Below are 17,269 nucleotides of genomic sequence, written 5' to 3' on the forward strand. Positions count from 1 at the left end.
GCCACCTCCGCCTCGCGGCTGGGCGCACAGCTGGACACAGAGCTGGAAGGAGCTCGCGCTCAGGTCATCTGGAGCAGAAGATCCAAGGAGATGACACAGGTGACAGGGAAGCGGGCCACTCTCTCTTCGTGCCTCGCCTCTAACGCCTGTCAACGACTGCCCGTCATCCCTCCAGACCCCCAGATGTCACTGCTACCTCTTGGAGATGTGCTGCCCCGGCCCCTGGGCTCAGCATTGCCCCCACCACTCCTCCCGTCCACGGAGTGCGAGCAGGGGAGGGGCAGAGAGAGAGGGAGGCACAGAATCCGAAGCGGGCTCTGGGCTCCAGGCTCCCAGCTTTCAGCACAGAGCCCGACGCGGGGCTCGAACTCACAGACTTCGAGATCATGAAAGAAGCCAAAGTCGGATGCTTAACTGACTGAGCCCCCCCAGGCGCCCCAGGGTAAAGACTTAGGTGTGCAGTTGCTGGCCGTACAGTCACTATATGCTTAATAGTTTCAGAAGCTGCCGGAATGTGTCCTGAAGCGGCTGCACCATCCGTGTTCCCGCCAGCCCTATGTGACTGTCCAATTGTCCCGCGCCCTCGACAACTTGTTATCTTCCCTGTTTTGAGTAACAGCTATCCCGGGGGGCGAGCCGTGGTTTCTCACCGTGGGTTGGTTCACATTTCTCTGCTGGCTGGTGACGGTGACGATCCCTTCGGGTGCTCATCGGCCATTCGCCAGGCTTCCTGGGTCAGATTTCTTTTTTTATAGTCCTGGGAACTTGCACGAAAAGGCCCTTCACAGACGCGCCGTGGTGAGGTTTCCCGACGGTGAGCCGATGAAGAGCTGGCTCCTCCTTTGCGCGTGGCTCCGCGGCGGCCGCTGGCAGGCTGCCGTCCCCACGTGGGGCTCCATCTGGCAGCTGGAGCGGGTGGTGTGACAGCCGGGACGCTTCACCGTCCTTTAACGTGAGAGAAGGCAGCGGTGGGCTTGGCCGTGCGTGTCCCTCCAGCCTGGGCGCACAGCGGTCGTTCTCACACGAGGCGGCCCTCACTCGTAGGCCAGCACGGTAGCTGGGGTTCTCACCGGTTTTGTGCAGGAGGAAACCGAAGCCGGTCCGAGATTGCTCCGAACCGGTGGCGGGCCCGGGGCCTGACCTCGGGCCTCCGCTCTGTCACGGCGTGTGTCCGGAGGCCCCGTAAGAGCAGGATTCAGAGAGCGCGAGGTTCTGCCGTGAGACCCGGCCTTCTTGTCCTTTTCCTTTCTGCGAGTCTGTTCATCACAGTAGAGTACACACCACAGAACTCCCCGCTCTACCCATTTTTGGACGCACGGTTTGGCGGAGCGAGCACGTTCACACTGCTGTGCAGCCGACGTCACCGACTTCCGCCTGACCCTTCGTGCTGCAGAACTGAAGCTTGGTCCCCACCAAGCATGACCCCCCCGGAGCCCCTCCCCCAGCCCCGGCCACCACCATCTACTTTGTGCCTCGCTGACCGCTCTGGGTACCTCCTGTGAGGAGAATTATACCGCATTTGCCTTCTCGCGAAAGGTGTGTCTCCCTTACATGCTGTCTGGAAGGTTCATCCATATTGGAGCAGGTGTCAGAATTTCCTTCCTTTTTAAGGCTGAGTAATACTCCATCGTACGGACGGGCCACATTTCCTTTATTCCTTTACTTCCACAACGGGCACTTGGGTTGCCTCTAGTTTCGCTATTTAAAAAAATTTTTTTTAATGCTTATTTATTTTTGAGAGAGAGACAGAGCGTGAGTGGGGGAGGGGCAGGGAGAGAGGGAGACACAGAATCGGAAGCAGGCTCCAGGCTCTGAGCCTGATGCGGGGCTTGAACTCACGGGCCGCTAGATCATGACCTGAGCTGAAGTCGGAAGCTCAACCGACTGAGCCACCCAGGCGCCCCTCGCTATTGTTAATAATGCCGGTGTGAACGCTGGTGTGCCAATGTCTCTTCAAGACCCCGCCTTCAGTTCTCTGAAGTACGCTTGCTGCGTGGATGGTGGCGTCTCTGTGTTTATTTTCTCCAGGAACTTCCATACTGTTCCACAGAGGCTGCACCACCTATGTGCCCACCTGCAGTGCACAGGGGAAACAGACCTGGCATCCTTTTTAAGAGTGGAATTAAGGAGGTCTAAATTTCCAGTTACAAAATCAAGAAGTCATGGGGATAAAAAAGAACAGCATAGGAAACACAGGCAGTCATGTTGTGATAACGTCGTGTAATGACGGATGGCAGCTAGGCTCACCGTGCGGGATGCTGGGGATTGTGTGCAGTTGTGCGATCCCCGTACGTCCGCCTGAAACTAATATGACCCTGTGCGTCCACTCTGTGAAAGCCACCGCACCAGAGTGGAGACAGGCCACATCCTGGGAGTTCAGGTGGCAGGATCCCGAGCCTGACGTCAGCCAGGAGCTCGGGGGCTCCCTGCCGTTGGTCGATCCCTGTGTTCCTGGCGTGGCCTGGCAGGGTCGTGCAGAATTCTATGCCCAGCCACCTCTGATCTGGTCACCGTGTAGAGCACAGTTTAGTCCACACGTGGCCGATCCTGTAGACGCCTGCCCCGTGTCTGCCTCCCCCTTTTTGCATCCTAACACCGCTGCGCTTTTGTTCACACTTAGGGCCAGAGATGTGTTTACTGGCCCCGGGTGCTGGGGGAGGCGCTGGGGGGGCAGGGAGGACAAAGGGCCCCCAGGTGCGGAGGGTGGATTAGTGCGGCCGAAACTAGAATCGCAGAGTCTGCTCTGGACACTCGTTCGCCGCCCAGGACGGGGAGCCGGCAGCCCAGGGCAGAGCGAGTGCGTCCCCCCTTCCTGGGAAGGAGGCCAGTTAGAGCCGCCCCGCGGGGCCGGGGCCCGACGCCCCTCGCCAAGGACGCTGTGTTATCTGTGTATTTGGAAGGAAAGGAGGGTTAAAATACCTCTTTGTCTACTGAGGACCGGGTCCGTCGTGACTCATTTTTCCTTCCTTCCGTTTAGTAAGAGAGACGGGCCCTGGGCCAGCCAGTACGTTCCCAGGCCAGGCAGGTGCAGAACTCCCTGAGACGCTGCGACACGCTGGATTGCTCGTTTAATTTAAGGCTTAAACAGCTCCAAGAAATACGTAGAAGCCTGTGCATCACCGCGGAGGACTTGATCGGAGGTGGGTGTCGCAGGGCCTGCTGGCTGACACCCGCAGCGAGCTGGAGTCATTCTGGGGGACCACACGAGGCTGTGCGTGCCCTTGACACCGTGTGCAGAGAGGGCGCGGCTTAAAGAGGCGGATGTCCAATTGTCATTTGACTGTTTTTCTCTCTAGTTTCTACTTTACTGGTTTAACGAGTCCCCAAGATCCTCGGCTCCAACCCGGGCTTACATTTTGGATTGCTGATGAGGCTCAGAACATGCGCGTGCCCCAGCGTTTCACACCGACAGGCAGAGACACACGGGGTGGTCCTTCTCACGGGCCCTCCTCCTCCTGCACCCGCCTGGGGCCTGCGGGCCCGGCAGCCCCGGGTGCCCTGCACGCGCCCTGCTGCCTCCCTGGGACCCCTGCGGCCACCTGCCAGCAGCCGACTTGCTGAGCTAGGATTTCCCGTGTTGGAAACAGGAAGAATAAAAAATGTAAGCGGTGGGGGGGCGGGGGGAAGAAGGGGGTTGCATTTATCGTCAAGATTTCTGAGTGAAGGCGTTTCCCCCAGAATCCTCTGGTTACGCAGAGACCCGGTGAGCAGATCAGTGCGCCCTGAGCAGGCCCCTCAAGTGCAACCCAGCTCTGACCTTCCGCAGAGACCCCCTTCTTCCCATTATCGATTCTTTAATGGCATCTAATGATGATGTAAGGAGGCTGCCGGCCGGGCCCTTCAGTGCCATCGATCACTTGTTAAGGATCAGAGAGGCACGCCCATCTGCGTACCCCCGACCCGACATCCCTAGAGGATCCTGCGCTGCCCCAGGACCCCTCCACCCCGTCCGCCCTGCCCCCTCCGCCCGCCCCCCCCAGTCTTCCTGGCCCTGCCCCCTCCGCCCGGGCCCCCCTAGTCCTTCTGTCCCTGCTCCCTCTGTCCGGGGGGGGGGGTCCCCCGGGACTGCTCCCTCCTCCCCCCGACCAGTCTTCCCAGCCCTGCCCCCTCTGCCCGGGATCCCCCCAGTCCCTCTGGCCCTGCCCCCTCCGCCCGGGCCCCCTAGTCCTTCTGTCCCTGCTCCCTCTGTCCTGGGGATCCCCCGGCCCTGCTCCCTTGGCCCGGTCCCCGCCCCACCCCAGTCCCTCCGGCCCTGCCCCCTCCCTCCCTCACATGCTGTGTCTCTCTCGTGTCCCGCTGGCAGGCCTGCGTCCCAGCTCTCCGTACCTGAAGCACACGTCTCACCCCCCCATCTGTCTAAATCCTACCTGTACTCTCAAGACACATCTCAAATATCATTTCAAATGTCAAATAACAGAGTGATCTTTAAAAAATATAAATCAGATCATGTCGTTCTCGTGTTTAAAATCTTTAATGGTTCCGACTGCCCTTTCCACACAGCCGGAGGGCACCCTGCACCAGGCCCACAGCCCCCGTTTGGGTGCCCAGTGTGCTGGCTGCCTCCAGCCCCCAGGCCAGGCCTGGCTCGTACAGACTGGGGGGCTGGACCCTTGGTGCCCTTCGCCAGGAACGTCTTCCCGGCTTCTGCCTGGCCTGTGTCGCAGCCAGGTCCTTGTCCAAGTACACGGAACCTGGGGGACCCTGGCCCTGAGTGCCCACGCAGGGTAGCTGCTGCGGCGTGCACGCAGCGGCCCCGGTCCCCACCTGTGGAGGTGACGTGTGGCCCCAGGGGCCTCGCAGAGGCAATGGACGGTGCAGGCGGTGAGAGCGTGAGGCGGCTGCCCCCAAGGGAATCGTGTGTTCCGGAAAGTGGGAGGGGGCAGGTGGGTCAGAGAGGCCGTGGGAAGGGCTCACCCTGCCTTGCTGCCTTGCAGGATGTCACAGGGGAGGGGCCGCCTGCCAGGGACGCAGGTGGCCCCAGGAGCTGGGCGCGGCCCTCGGCCCTGCAACCCTCTGGTGGGGGACGGTGGTCCCAGGGCAGCAGCTGGCCCGCAGTGGGGCTGAGCCTGGGGCCTCCTCACCTTCCTGACCCATTCACTCCAAGGTGACACATTCTGTGGTGAAGCTGCTCCACTTGTGGTAATTGATTAGGGCAGCGACAGAAAACCAGGAGGGACCTGTTCATCCCTGACCACGCCACGCAATTCTGTTTTCTCTGAGGCTCTTGCCCTCTGAAGTGCAGTCATTTTGTCCTGTCCCTTGTCTGTCTTCAGAGCCTACACCCCCAGCTGACCTGTGAACTTGGCAGGCATGCCCCCCTACTCACCCTGTGGGCACAGGTGGGCGGGGGGGGGGTGAGTAGCAGGGGTGGGAGGGCAGCAGGGGTGGAGGGGGAGGAGGGCCGGAGGGGGCAGCAGGTGCAGGGGGAGGGGAGGCATGGGGAAGGAGCAGCAGGTGCAGGGGAGAGGGGAGGCCTGGGGGGGGAGGCAGCAGGTGCACGGGGGTGGGGGGGAAGCATCAGGTGTGGGGGGGCTGGGGGACAGCCGGTGTGGGGGCCAGGGGTGGAAGCAGCAGGTGTGGGGGGAGCAGAGGCGTGGTGGGGAGCAGCAGGTGCAGGGGGAGGGGGGGCTGGGGGGAGTAGCAGGTGCAGGGGGAGGGGAGATGTGGGTGGGGAGCAGCAGGTGTGGGGGGAGGGGGACTGGGGAGCAGCAGGTGGGGGGGCTGGGGGGAAAGCAGAAGGTGCAGGGGGCAAGGGGGCAGGGGGAGCAGCAGGTGTGGGGGGAGGGGGGCAGGGGGGAGCAGAAGGTGCAGGGGGGAGGGGTCGGGGGGAGCAGAAGGTATAGGGGGAGGGGGTGGCGGGGAGCAGAAGGTACAGGGGGAGGGGGGCTGGGGGGAGCAGCAGGTGGGGGGGGCTGGTGGGGAAGCAGAAGGTGCAGGGGACAAGGGGGCAGGGGGAGCAGCAGGTGTGGGGGGAGGGGGGCAGGGGGGAGCAGAAGGTGCAGCGGGGAGGGGTCAGGGGGGATCTGCAGGTGCTGTGGAGGAGCACACACTGATTTCACAGTATTTTCTCTTTGTAATAAAAGTGATTTGCTCATGAATAAATGTGTATGGTTTGTAAAACCTCTTTAGGCCATCCCCAATAAACGAAATCACAAAAAGCATCTGTGGTTTTGTCGTTGATCCTTTCAGAGATGCCACCCCTCATCCGGGGGCCACTCTGTGCGCTGCCCCGTGTACAGGGAGGGGGACTGGACTCTGTAGCCTGGCCCGTCCCTGCGTGCCCACGGACCAGCCCTTTCACCCCTGGCGGGCAGGTGCCCCGCTGACCGCTGTGCCCAGGACACCTCGTCCCGTGCTCATCTCGTGCAGGCCCCGGTCCCGGGGCCCCGACTGGGTCTTGGTCGTCTGATCTCTTTCCTTCCTCCCTGGGGACCAGTACCTGCCGGCCGGGCAGGCTGCCGGCAGCCGGATGCAGCTCCAGCAGGGGGACGTGGCCTCCCCGGACTGGGGGCTGCGGGCCTGCTGGGGCGGCGGCATGGCCGGGGCATGTGGCCGCCTCCTGGGAGCCCTCCCCGGCCCCCCAGGCCCGCGGGCCTCGCCCACGTTTCTCCGCAGCCCCCTGGGTTCTCTCTTCCTGCCGTCTGAGCCGCCGCGGGATCATCTCAGGGACGGAGTGATGTCTGCTCTCTGGATGGTCTCCACGGGACTGGAGCAAGCAGATGGGTTGGGATTTAGGAGAGACAGTTCGATGCCGTGTGCCGAACAGAGCGCTATTTCTTCCTGGGAAATGCTTCCTGTCAGGTAAACACCAGCAAATCAAAAACCAATTCTGCAGGGGGATGATTTTTGCCTTCCAAAAGATGAAATTACAAAAGCTAAGAAACAATGTGCGCTCTGAGGAGAAACCCAAATAAAATGACTCTGCACGCTGTGTATGTTTTATGTGTGTTCTGCATCGCGAGAGTGTATATGTGAAGGTAATTACGGGCACGGTGGCAGGTGTCAGGCCCAAAAGCGCCCATTTTGCTTGCAGACGTCTCGGCGTCTGCCACGAAGCTCCACGGAGAACAGCAGCTGTCCGCGAGCCTCTGTCTGGGGCTGGCGTCTCCTCGAGGCCGCACGCGGGTGGCAGGGCGTTTGAACCCGTGTCTAAGACCTTACGGCCCGAAGGCTTTCCACCCGGTGAGGACGGGTTAAGGATGCCGGCTTTCTTTGGAGCGGAGCCCTGGCGCTGGCCTGACCGCTGCGCGGAGCTCCGGCCCTCACTTATCTTCATCACTGGGGACTCAGCCTGCTTTCCAATAAATCACACCCCGGACAGCAGCCCACGGATGTGGGCCCTTATTTCTTCTCCACCGCTGATAACAACAGACAATTGATTTCCTGTCCAAAGCTGGGTTCTCCAGCGAAATTAAAAGAGTCATGTCTCGAGGCAAATAATATTGTAATCTCGCTCAACCCGCGTCTCCAGCACGACCGAGCGTTTTATGCTTCTGGTCGTCCCGAAACCCGGGAGAGCCCTTCAGCTCCCCTCTGCCTGTTTGTACGTCCCTGCTCCTGTAATTCAGGGGTGAGCCTCTCGAGCCCTGTGCACAACCCGCACACCCTCCCTCGCCCACCCGCACCACCTTTCTCGGACCGCACGCCCTCCCTCTCTCCCTGCACAGCCTGCCCTCTGATCCGCGTGCCCTCCCTCGCTCACCTGTACACTCTCTCCCTGACCTCACGCCCTCCCTGTCTGACCTGCAAACCCCGCTCACCTGTGCAACCCCCCTCCCACGTACGGCCTCTCCAACCCGCATGCCCTCCTCACTCAGGAGAGTCGGCAGGAGCACTGCGTGGGGGCACTGGTGGATTTTACAGGTGAAGAGGTTCAATAAATACACGGAATTTGGCCAAGCCTGGACCTTCGGATGCCGGTGGAAGAGGAAGAAAGGAAGCTTGGCCTTCTTGTCCCAGCCCTTTGACCCCAGGACGCACGCCCGTCCTCCCTCTGTCCCACCGCCCCCTGGGGTGCACCCTGTACACCTCTGTTTGGCCTCGGGACAGCGCCCGGCCCGCCTGGTCCCAGCCGGTGGCCGGAGTGAAGGCGTCCGTCATCCACGAGGGCTGCCTCCACTCCCACGGTCCCGGGACCTCCCACGGACACAGGCCCCGATGGAGACGGAGAGGCCCCTGATGGGTCCGGCAGGGGTGCGGGAGGGCGGTGTGTTTGGGCGGGGCTGGGGGCGCCGGGGCTCTGGAGCGTGGCTTCCTCCCGCCCCCCCGCCGGACCGCGTGCTCGGCCTGCCTTCCAGCACGTGTGTCTTCGGGACCGCTGTGATCAGCTAGCGCCCGGGAGCCTCTGTCGCGGGCTCAGCTGGTTGTACGCTCACGTCTCCGGGCCAGGGCGCCCGGGGAAACGCAGGGGGGAGGCGCGGAAGGGTGGGGGCTGGGCGCGGGGGAGGAGGCACCGGAAGCACACCGTGTCCACTCGCGCGTTTTGCGAGGGACGGACCGTTGACGATCGCTACGGTCTAGTGATTTTTAAAGACTCCCGCGAGTCCCGCCCCAGGGCAAGGCCCGCTGAGCGCTCCCGGGCCCGACGGCGTCCGCACGGCGCGCTCTCGGCCGCTCGCGTGTCTGCGTGACTCGGGGGTCAGCCTCTCGCGAGAGAAACCACAGAAGCGCCAGATGGGGTGGCGGCGGCGGGCCGACTCCTCGGAGGGACCGACCGCGCTCGGGTGGAGCCGGCCGTTCCTCCCGAGCCACGCGGTGTCGGGCAGGTGCTCCGCGTGGACGGAGGCGTGCGCTTCGCCGTCGGTGCGGATTTTGTAGCCGTGATGAGGACACGCTGTTCCTTCGAAAATGTTCCTTAATGTGAAAAAAAAAATGACGTTTATTGGACACATTTTGTTTTCTGAAGGTGCCTGTAAAGACCGAGAGTGTCCGAATTCCTGATCTGCTGCCGGACGCGACGGTCGCCTCGACCTGCTTGTGTTCCCGGTGGCTGAGCTCCCCTGCCGGGTCCGGGGCTTGTCGCAGTGAAAATTGCTGCCTCTCCTGGTTCCCAGAGCTTTGAATGTCTCATCCTACAGCTTCTGTCCCACTCTTCCTCCCAACCCCCTGTCTCTCTCTCACCCCATCTCCCTTCCCCCTCTCTGTCTCCCCCTCCCCCTCTCTCCCCTCCGTCTGTCTCTCCCCCCTTCTGTCTCCCTCCCCTCTCTGTCTCTTTCAACCCCCCCCCCCCGCCGTCTCCCTCCCCTCTCTCCGTCTCCCTCCCCCCTCTCTGTCTTCCCCTCCCCCTCTCTCCCCTCCGTCTGTCTCTCCCCCCTTCTGTCTCCCTCCCCTCTCTCTGTCTCTGTCAACGCCCCCCCCCCCCCCGTCTCCCTCCCCTCCCTCTGTCTCTCTCCCCCCTTCTGTCTCCCTCCCCTCTGTCTGTCTCGCTCTCCCCTCCCTCCATCTCCCTCCCTGCCCTCTGTCTCTCTTTCCACCCCCACCCCCCCATCTCTGCCGGGTTAGAAACACTTTACTGCCCCGTGACCACAGATCTATCTACACTTTGCACCAGTCACTTGGTGACTATATTTTGCAGCTTAACTTTGTGTCGCCTCCACCCCTTCAATGGGCGTGTGGTGTGAACCTGTGCCTCATTCACAGTCCCCCCAGTTACCTGACTTCCCTCACCTTTTCTTTCTTTTACCTGCTAAATTCTCACGTGGAGCTTACGTCCTCAGTCCTCCGGGAAGGGCTTGAAATACCTTACCTTATTTAACCCTCACAAAACACCTGTTAGGTAGGTACTATTATCCTCATTTCACTGATGAAATTAAAGCCAAGACGACTTAAGTGACTTGTGCCGCGTCGCACGGCTGCCCGGGGGGAGCAGGATCGGGGCTGGGGGCCCAGGCAGCGCTGGGCTCGTGACCTCTGCGGGCTGCTCCCCCAGTCTGCGTGCCACCACATGGCCTGTGCTAACTGCTCACACCTTTTTGGGCAATTTCTGGGTCTCTGTCCATTCTAGCCGCTTTATTTCAACACGAAGTGTCCTCTGTGCATCCAAATTGTTATTCTGTTAAAAGATTTCCTTGTCTTTTCTTGCTTTTCATTATGGTACGTAAATCTGCAATTTTGCATGATTTGCACTAACTTTACACGTCGGCTTGGTGAGACGTGCACCTCTTCCTAGTGTCGATCTTCCGATACGGAACATGCTGCCTTCATTCATGGGTTCAGATCTGTTCTTACAGCACCCCCTTGGCCTGTGGCTTTAATCGTTGGAGGCTGGCATAGGTTTTGTAAGGTTAACTTCTTCATATTCAATTTTACTGTTCGGAATAGGATTCCTTTTTCACGGGGGCTCTGTTAACACTGGCATGTAGGAAAAGTATTGCGTTTTAGGTTTGTGTTAATGGAATTTTATAAATTCTTGTATTCTCAGATTCTTTTTTCTTTTGGGTAGGCATGTTTGAATTGTGTCACCTTGCCCCTCCCTTCCTGCTAGATAGATCCCTAGCCCTTTTTCTTCTTTTGCTGTGGGGGTCGGGGAGTGCCACCCCTGACATACTGCTGGGTATTTATTCCCTATCAGCTTGTGGTTTGAGTGGATATTTTTCTGAAGTTTATTTATTTATTTTGAGACAGAGAGAGGGAGGGAGAGAGAGAGAGAGAGAGAGAGAGAGAGAGAGAGAGAGAGAGAGAAATCCAACAAGCTCCACGCTGTCAGCACCGAGCCCGACTTGGGCTCAAACTCACACACCGTGAGATCAAGACCTGAGCTGAAACCAAGAGTCGGATGCGTAACCAACTGAGCCGCCCGGGCGCCCCTTGAGTAGATCTTTTTAATCATGTTTAATCAGTCTTGTTTATTAAGAAGGTTTTGCAAATGTCTTTCCAGCATTTATCCACGTGCATATAGGGCTCTCCTCTGTTGGTTTCCGCTGGCGGTGAGCAGACACGACGTTTGCCGTGTTGCAGACTCCTGCCTGGGTTTCGGCGTGCGTGCACGTGCCCGGTCTCTAATGCGCCGCCACGGCACTCATGGGTCATTTCTGCATCTGTATTCATAAAGGACACCTGCCCGGAGCTTCCTTTCCAACCTGTCCTTGCTCGGGTCTCCAGGATATGCGTGTTCTGTGAAATGAATTCCTGGGATGCGGCTTCGTGTGCTCTCTGGGAACGTTTATCTGGCATGGAAGTGATCTGCTCCATGACCATCTGGAAGCCTGGCCTGTGAACTCTCTGGGCCTGGGACCCTGTGGGAGACAATTCTTGAATAACATTTTCAATGTCATACACAGCTTTTTGTCTATCGCTTATTGATTTAATTATGGGACCGGTTTTCCTAGCGAAGAGAAGAGCATATATTGCCTAAATATCAGCATCAAGAATGAAATGTATTTATTGATCTTCCCTAGATAAATCGAGGAAACTGGCACAGTTATATTCTTTTACCTCTCCGTCCGTCTTCTGCGTGTTTTCTCCTTACGTGGTCGCTAGGCTGATATTTGTGTATATTCAGTGCTCTCTCGGTCAAGAATTACACATGACAGGTGCATCTAATTTGAACAGTTATTCAAATTTGTGTGATGATGTGGTTTTAATACTGCTTGCCAGTCTTTTATGCCATGACTTCCGAGTTTTGAGGGACTTTTCCTCTGTTTCTTTGCTGATGACCTAGACTTCATTCCTGGGTAAATGCGAGTGGCTGTGGCTTCTGAAGCCTTAGCTAGGGATCGAATTGGGGTCACAAGTGTTCTTTTAAGCCGATGCCTCTGCCTCATTGTTGTCTAGCATTTGTGGTTGCGAAAGGAAAGGTGAGGCCTGATAAGACCTGACCGACCCTTATTTGTAAAAGAAACGTGTTTTTCCTGCTGGCTCCTTAAAGGAGCTTCATCCGCAAAATTAAAAACAATTGCCCGGTTTGACTCAGGTGTTGGAATCTTACCGTCAACTTTAACTGGTACACGCGGTGTCTGCTGAGCAGCCCGATTGTCTGTCTGCTCAAGGACACTTTCTTCCCGTGTGGCTTCCCCGTGGCGCTTCTGTGTTGTGATCTCTACCGCGTGGGTCCTGTGTGTGTGTCTGCCCTCACTGCCCTTGCTGCTTTGCCCTGCGCCGCTGCATCATGGGCTGGCCTCCCAAGCCTTTGTCCCATGGCATCTGCAGAGTAGATGGTTTGGTTTTTCTGCAGAGTAATTTGTGTCTGGTCCTACTTCTGGACTCATTTATTAAGTATTTTTGATGCGTTAGTCACTGCTGTAAATGATTGCCTTAACTAAGCCTGCTCCTGTCCTCTATCAGTTTGGTATCTTATTAGCTCATATTTCAGTTCCTATTTTCTAGAGCCCGTGCCTTCTTTTTTTTTTTAATTTTATTTTTTATTTTTTAAAATTTACATCCAAATTAGTTAGCATATAGTGCAGCAGTGATTTCAGGAGTAGATTCCTTAGTGCCCCTGACCCATTTAGCCCATCCCCCTTCCCACAACCCCTCCCGTAACAGTGTCTTCTGTTTTGTCCCCCTCCCTGTTTTTGTATTATTTTTGTTTCCCTTCCCTTATGTTCATCTGTTCTGTGTCTTAAAGTTCTCATATGAGTGAAGTCAGATGGTATTTGTCTTTCTCTAACTGATTAATTTCACTTAGCATAATACTCTCCAGTTCCATCCATGTACTTGCAAATGGCAAGAATTTCATTCTTTTTGATTGCTGAGTAATACTCCATCGTATATATAGACCACGTCTTCCTTATCCATGCATCCATCGAGGGACATTTGGGCTCTTTCCATACTTTGGCTCTTGTCGATAGTGCTGCTATAATCATGGGTGTGCGTGTGTCCCTTCGAAACAGCACACCTGTATCCCTTGGATAAATGCCTAGTAGTGCAATTGCTGGGTCGCAGGGTAGTTCTATTTTTAGTTTTTTGAGGAACCTCCATACCGTTTTCCCGAGTGGCTGCACCAGCTTGCGTTCCCACCAACAATGCAAAAGAGATCCTCTTTCTCCGCATCCTCACCAACATCTGTTGTTGCCTGAATTGTTAATGTTAGCCATTCTGACAGGTGTGAGGTAAGGTATGGTTTTGATTTGTGTTTCCCTGATGATGAGTGATGTGGAGCATTTTTTCATGTGTCAGTTGGCCATCTGGATGTCTTCCCTGGATGTTTTCATATCTTTTGCCCATTTCTTCACTGAATTATTTGTTTTTTGGGTGTTGAGAAGTTCTTCATAGATTTTGGATACTAACCCTTTATCTGATATGTCGTTTGCAAATATCTTCTCCCATTCTGTCGGTTGCCTTTTAGTTTTGCTGATTGTTTCCTTCACTGTACGGAAGCTTTTTATTTTGATGAGGTCCCAGTAATTCATTTTTGCTTTTGTTTCCCTTGCCTCCAGAGACGTGTTAAGAAGTTGCTGTGGCCAAGGTCAAAGAGGTTTTTACCTGCTTTCTCCTCAAGGATTTTGATGGCTTCCTGTCTTACATGGAGGTCTTTCATCCATTTTGAGTTTATTTTTGTGGATGGTGTAAGAAAGCGGTCCAGGTTCGTTCTTCTGCATGTCGCTGTCCAGTTTTCCCAGCACCACTTGCTGAAGAGACTATTTTTATTCCATTGGATGTTCTTTCCCGCTTTGTCAAAGATGAGTTGGCCATATGTTTGTGGGTCCATTTCTGGGTTCTCTATTTTGTTCCATTGATCGGAGTGTCTTTTTCTTGTGCCCATACCATACTGTCTTGATGACAGCGTTGTAATACAGCTTGAAGTCTGGGATTGTGATGCCTCCTGCTTTGGTTTTCTTTTTCAAGATCGCTTTGGCTATTTGGGGTCTTTTCTGGTTCCATACAAATTTTAGGATTATTTGTTCTAGCTCTGTGAAGAATGCTGGTGTTATTTTGATAGGGATTGAATTGAATATGTAGATTGCTTTGGGTAGTATCGACATTGTAACAATATTTATTCTTCCTATCCTGGAGCATGGAAATTTTTTTCCATTTTTTTGTGTCTTCTTCAATTTCTTTCATAAGCTTTCTATAGTTTTCAGTGTATAGATTTTTCACCTCTTTGGTTAGATTTATTCATAGGTATCTTATGGGTTTTGTGCAACTGTAAATGGGATTGATTCCTTGATTTCTCTTTCTGTCGCTTCATTGTTGGTTTATAGGAATGCGACCGATTTCTGTGCATTGATTTTTTATCCTGCAACTTTGCTGAATTCAGGAATCAATTCTAGCAGTTTTTTGGTGGAATCTTTTGGGTTTTTCATATAGAGTATCATGTCATCTGCGAAGAGTGAAAGTTTGACCTCCTCCTGGCCAATTTGGATGCCTTTTGTTTCTTTGTGTTGTCTGATTGCAGAGGCTAAGGCTTCCAATACTAGGTTGAATAACAGTGGTGAGAGTGGACATCCCTGTGTTGTTCCTGACCTTAGGGGGAAAGCTCTCAGTTTTTCCCCACTGAGGATGATATTAGCGTTGGGTCTTTCTTATATGGCTTTTATGATCTCGAGGTATGCTCCTTCTATCCCTACTTCCTCGAGGGTTTTTATCAAGAAAGGATGCTGTATTTTGTCAAATGCTTTCTCTGTATCTATTGAGAGGATCATATGGTTCTTGTCCTTTGTTTTATTGATGTGATGAATCACGTTAATTGTTTTGCAGATATTGAACCAGCCCTGCATCCCAGGTATAAATCCAGCTTGGTTGTGGTGAATAATTTTTTTAATGTATTGTTGGAGCCGGTTGGTTAATATCTTGTTGAGGATTTTTACACCCATGTTCATCAGGGAAATTGGTCTATAGTTCTTTTTAGTGGGGTCTCTGTCTGGTTTTGGAATCAAGGTAATTCAGACTTCATAGAAAGAGTTTGGAAGTTTTCTTTCCATTTCTATTTTTTGGAACAGTTTCAAGAGAATAGGTGTTAACTCTTCCTTAAATGTTTGGTAGAATTCCCCTGGAAAGCCATCTGGCCCTGGACTCTTGTTTTTTGGCAGATTTTTGATTACTAATTCGATTTCCTTACTGGTTATGGGTCTGTTCAAATTTTTTATTTCTTCCTATTTCAGTGTTGGTAGTGTATGTTTCTAGGAATTTGTCCATTTCTTCCAGATTACCCATTTTATTGGCATATAATTGCTCACAATATTCTATTATTATTGTTTTTATTTCTGCTGTGTTGGTTGTGATCTCTCCTCTTTCATTCTTGATTTTATTTATTTGGGTCCTTCCCTTTTTCTTTTTGGTCAGACTGGCTAGTGGTTTATCAATTTTGTTAGTTCTTTCAAAGAATCAGCTTCTGGTTTCAGTGATCTGTTCTACTGTTATTTTGGTTTCGATAGCATTAATTTCTGCTCTTGTCTTTGTTATTCCTGTGTTCTGCTGGTTTTGGGTTTTATTTGCTGTTCTTTTTCCAGCTCCTTAAGGCATAAGGTTAGGTTGTGTATCTGAAATCTTTCTTCCTTCTTTAGGAAGGCCTGGATTGCTATATACTTCCCTCTTATGACCGCCTTTGCTGTGTCCCAGAGGTTTGGGGTTGTGGTGTTATCATTTTCATTGACTTCCATATACTTTTTGATTTCCTCTTTAGCTTCTTGGTTGGCCCATTCATTCTTTAGTAGGATGTTCTTCAGTCTCCCAAGTATTTGTTACCTTTCCAAATTTTTTCTTGTGGTTGATTTTGAGTTTCATAGCATTTTCGTCTGAAAATATGCATGGTATGATCTTGATCTTTTTGTTTTTTTTTTAAATTTTTTTTAACTTTTATTTATTTATTTATTTATTTATTTATTTATTTAAATTTTTTTTCACGTTTTTATTTATTTTTGGGACAGAGAGAGACAGAGCATGAACGGGGGAGGGGCAGAGAGAGGGAGACACAGAATCTGAAACAGGCTCCAGGCTCTGAGCTGTCAGCACAGAGCCTGACGCGGGGCTCGAATTCACGGACTGCGAGATCATGACCTGAGCCGAAGTTGGCTGCTTAACCGACTGAGCCACCCAGGCGCCCCGATCTTGATCTTTTTGTACTTACTTAGGGCTGATTTGTGTCCCAGTAAGTGATCTATTCTGGAGAACATTCCATGTGCACTGGAGAAGCATGTATATTCCGCTACTGTAGGATGAAATGTTCTGTATATATCTGTTAAGTCCATCTGGTCCAGTGTGTCATTCAAAGCCATTGTTTCCTTGTTGATTTTTTGATTTGATGATCTATTCATTGCTGTGAGTGGGGTGTTGAAATCTCCACCTATTATGGTATTCTTATCAATGAGTTTCTTTATGTTTGTGATTAATTGATTTATATATTTGGGTGCTCTCACATTTGGCGCATAAATGTTTACAATTGTTAGGTCTTCTTAGTCCATAGACCCCTTCATTATGATCTAATGCCCTTCTGCATCTCTTGATGCAGTCTTTATTTAAAAAAAATTTTTTTTTCAACGTTTATTTATTTTTGGGACAGAGAGAGACAGAGCATGAATGGGGGAGGGGCAGAGAGAGAGGGAGACACAGAATCAGAAACAGGCTCCAGGCTCCGAGCCATCAGCCCAGAGCCTGACGCGGGGCTCGAACTCACGGACCGCGAGATCGTGACCTGGCTGAAGTCGGACGCTTAACCAACTACGCCACCCAGGCGCCCCCAGTCTTTATTTTAAAGTCTAGATTGTCTGATATAAGTATGGCTACTCCGGCTTTCTTTTGTTGACCATTAGCATGATAGATGGTTCTCCATCCCCTTATTTTCAATCTGAAGGTGTCTTTAGGTCTAAAGTGGGTCTCTTATAAACAGCATATAAATGGATCTTGTTTTCTTATCCATTCTGTTACTCTATGTCTCTTGATTAGAGCATTGATGTTTAGGGTGAGTACTGAAAGATATGAATTTATTACTATTATGATGCTTGTAGAGTTGGAGTTTCTGGTGGTGTTCTCTGGTCCTTTCGAATCTTTTGTTGCTTTTGGTATATATATATATATTTTTTTTTTTTTCATCTTTTCTCCCCTCAGAAAGTCCCCCTTTAAATTTCTTGCAGGGCTGGTTTAGTGGTCACAAACTTCTTTAATTTTTGTTTGGGAAACTTTTTATCTCTCCTTCTATTTTGAATGACAGCCTTGCTGGGTAAAGAATTCTTGGCTGCATATTTTTGTGATTCAGCACACTGAATATATCCTGCCACTCCTTTCTGGGCTGCCAAGTTTCTGTCCATAGGTCTGCTGGAAACCTGATCTGTCTTTCCTTGTGGGTTAGGGATTTTTTTCCCCTTGCTACTTTCATGATTCTTTCCTTGCCTGA

General features: G+C 53.1%; 2 protein-coding genes across 6 annotated transcripts in view; both read left to right on the forward strand.

Annotated features, from left to right (window-relative positions):
- The window catches only part of LOC109498468 (basic proline-rich protein-like), a 31,579-nt gene extending 26,226 nt beyond the window's left edge, over window positions 1-5,353 (forward strand). For all 3 annotated transcript variants that reach the window (XM_045055031.1, XM_045055029.1, XM_045055030.1), the window contains 3 exons: window positions 2,978-3,140; window positions 3,297-3,601; window positions 3,679-5,353. In XM_045055031.1, the coding sequence (XP_044910966.1) occupies window positions 3,798-5,108 (1,311 nt within the window). In that variant the 5' untranslated portion in view covers window positions 2,978-3,140; window positions 3,297-3,601; window positions 3,679-3,797 and the 3' untranslated portion in view covers window positions 5,109-5,353. The remainder of the gene's footprint in view (window positions 1-2,977; window positions 3,141-3,296; window positions 3,602-3,678) is intronic.
- Window positions 5,354-9,404: 4,051 nt separating this feature from the next.
- LOC123384650 overlaps window positions 9,405-17,269 on the forward strand; it is a 102,635-nt gene continuing 94,770 nt past the window's right edge. Inside the window, exon 1 of one of the 3 annotated variants that reach the window (XM_045055032.1) lies at window positions 9,405-9,775. The gene's annotated coding sequence lies outside the window, so the exon portion shown is untranslated. The remainder of the gene's footprint in view (window positions 9,776-17,269) is intronic. The other 2 variants (XM_045055033.1, XM_045055034.1) reach the window with 2 other exon arrangements.

This window comes from Felis catus, chromosome A3, assembly GCF_018350175.1.
Source record: "Felis catus isolate Fca126 chromosome A3, F.catus_Fca126_mat1.0, whole genome shotgun sequence".
In the NCBI taxonomy this organism is placed as follows: domain Eukaryota; kingdom Metazoa; phylum Chordata; class Mammalia; order Carnivora; family Felidae; genus Felis; species Felis catus.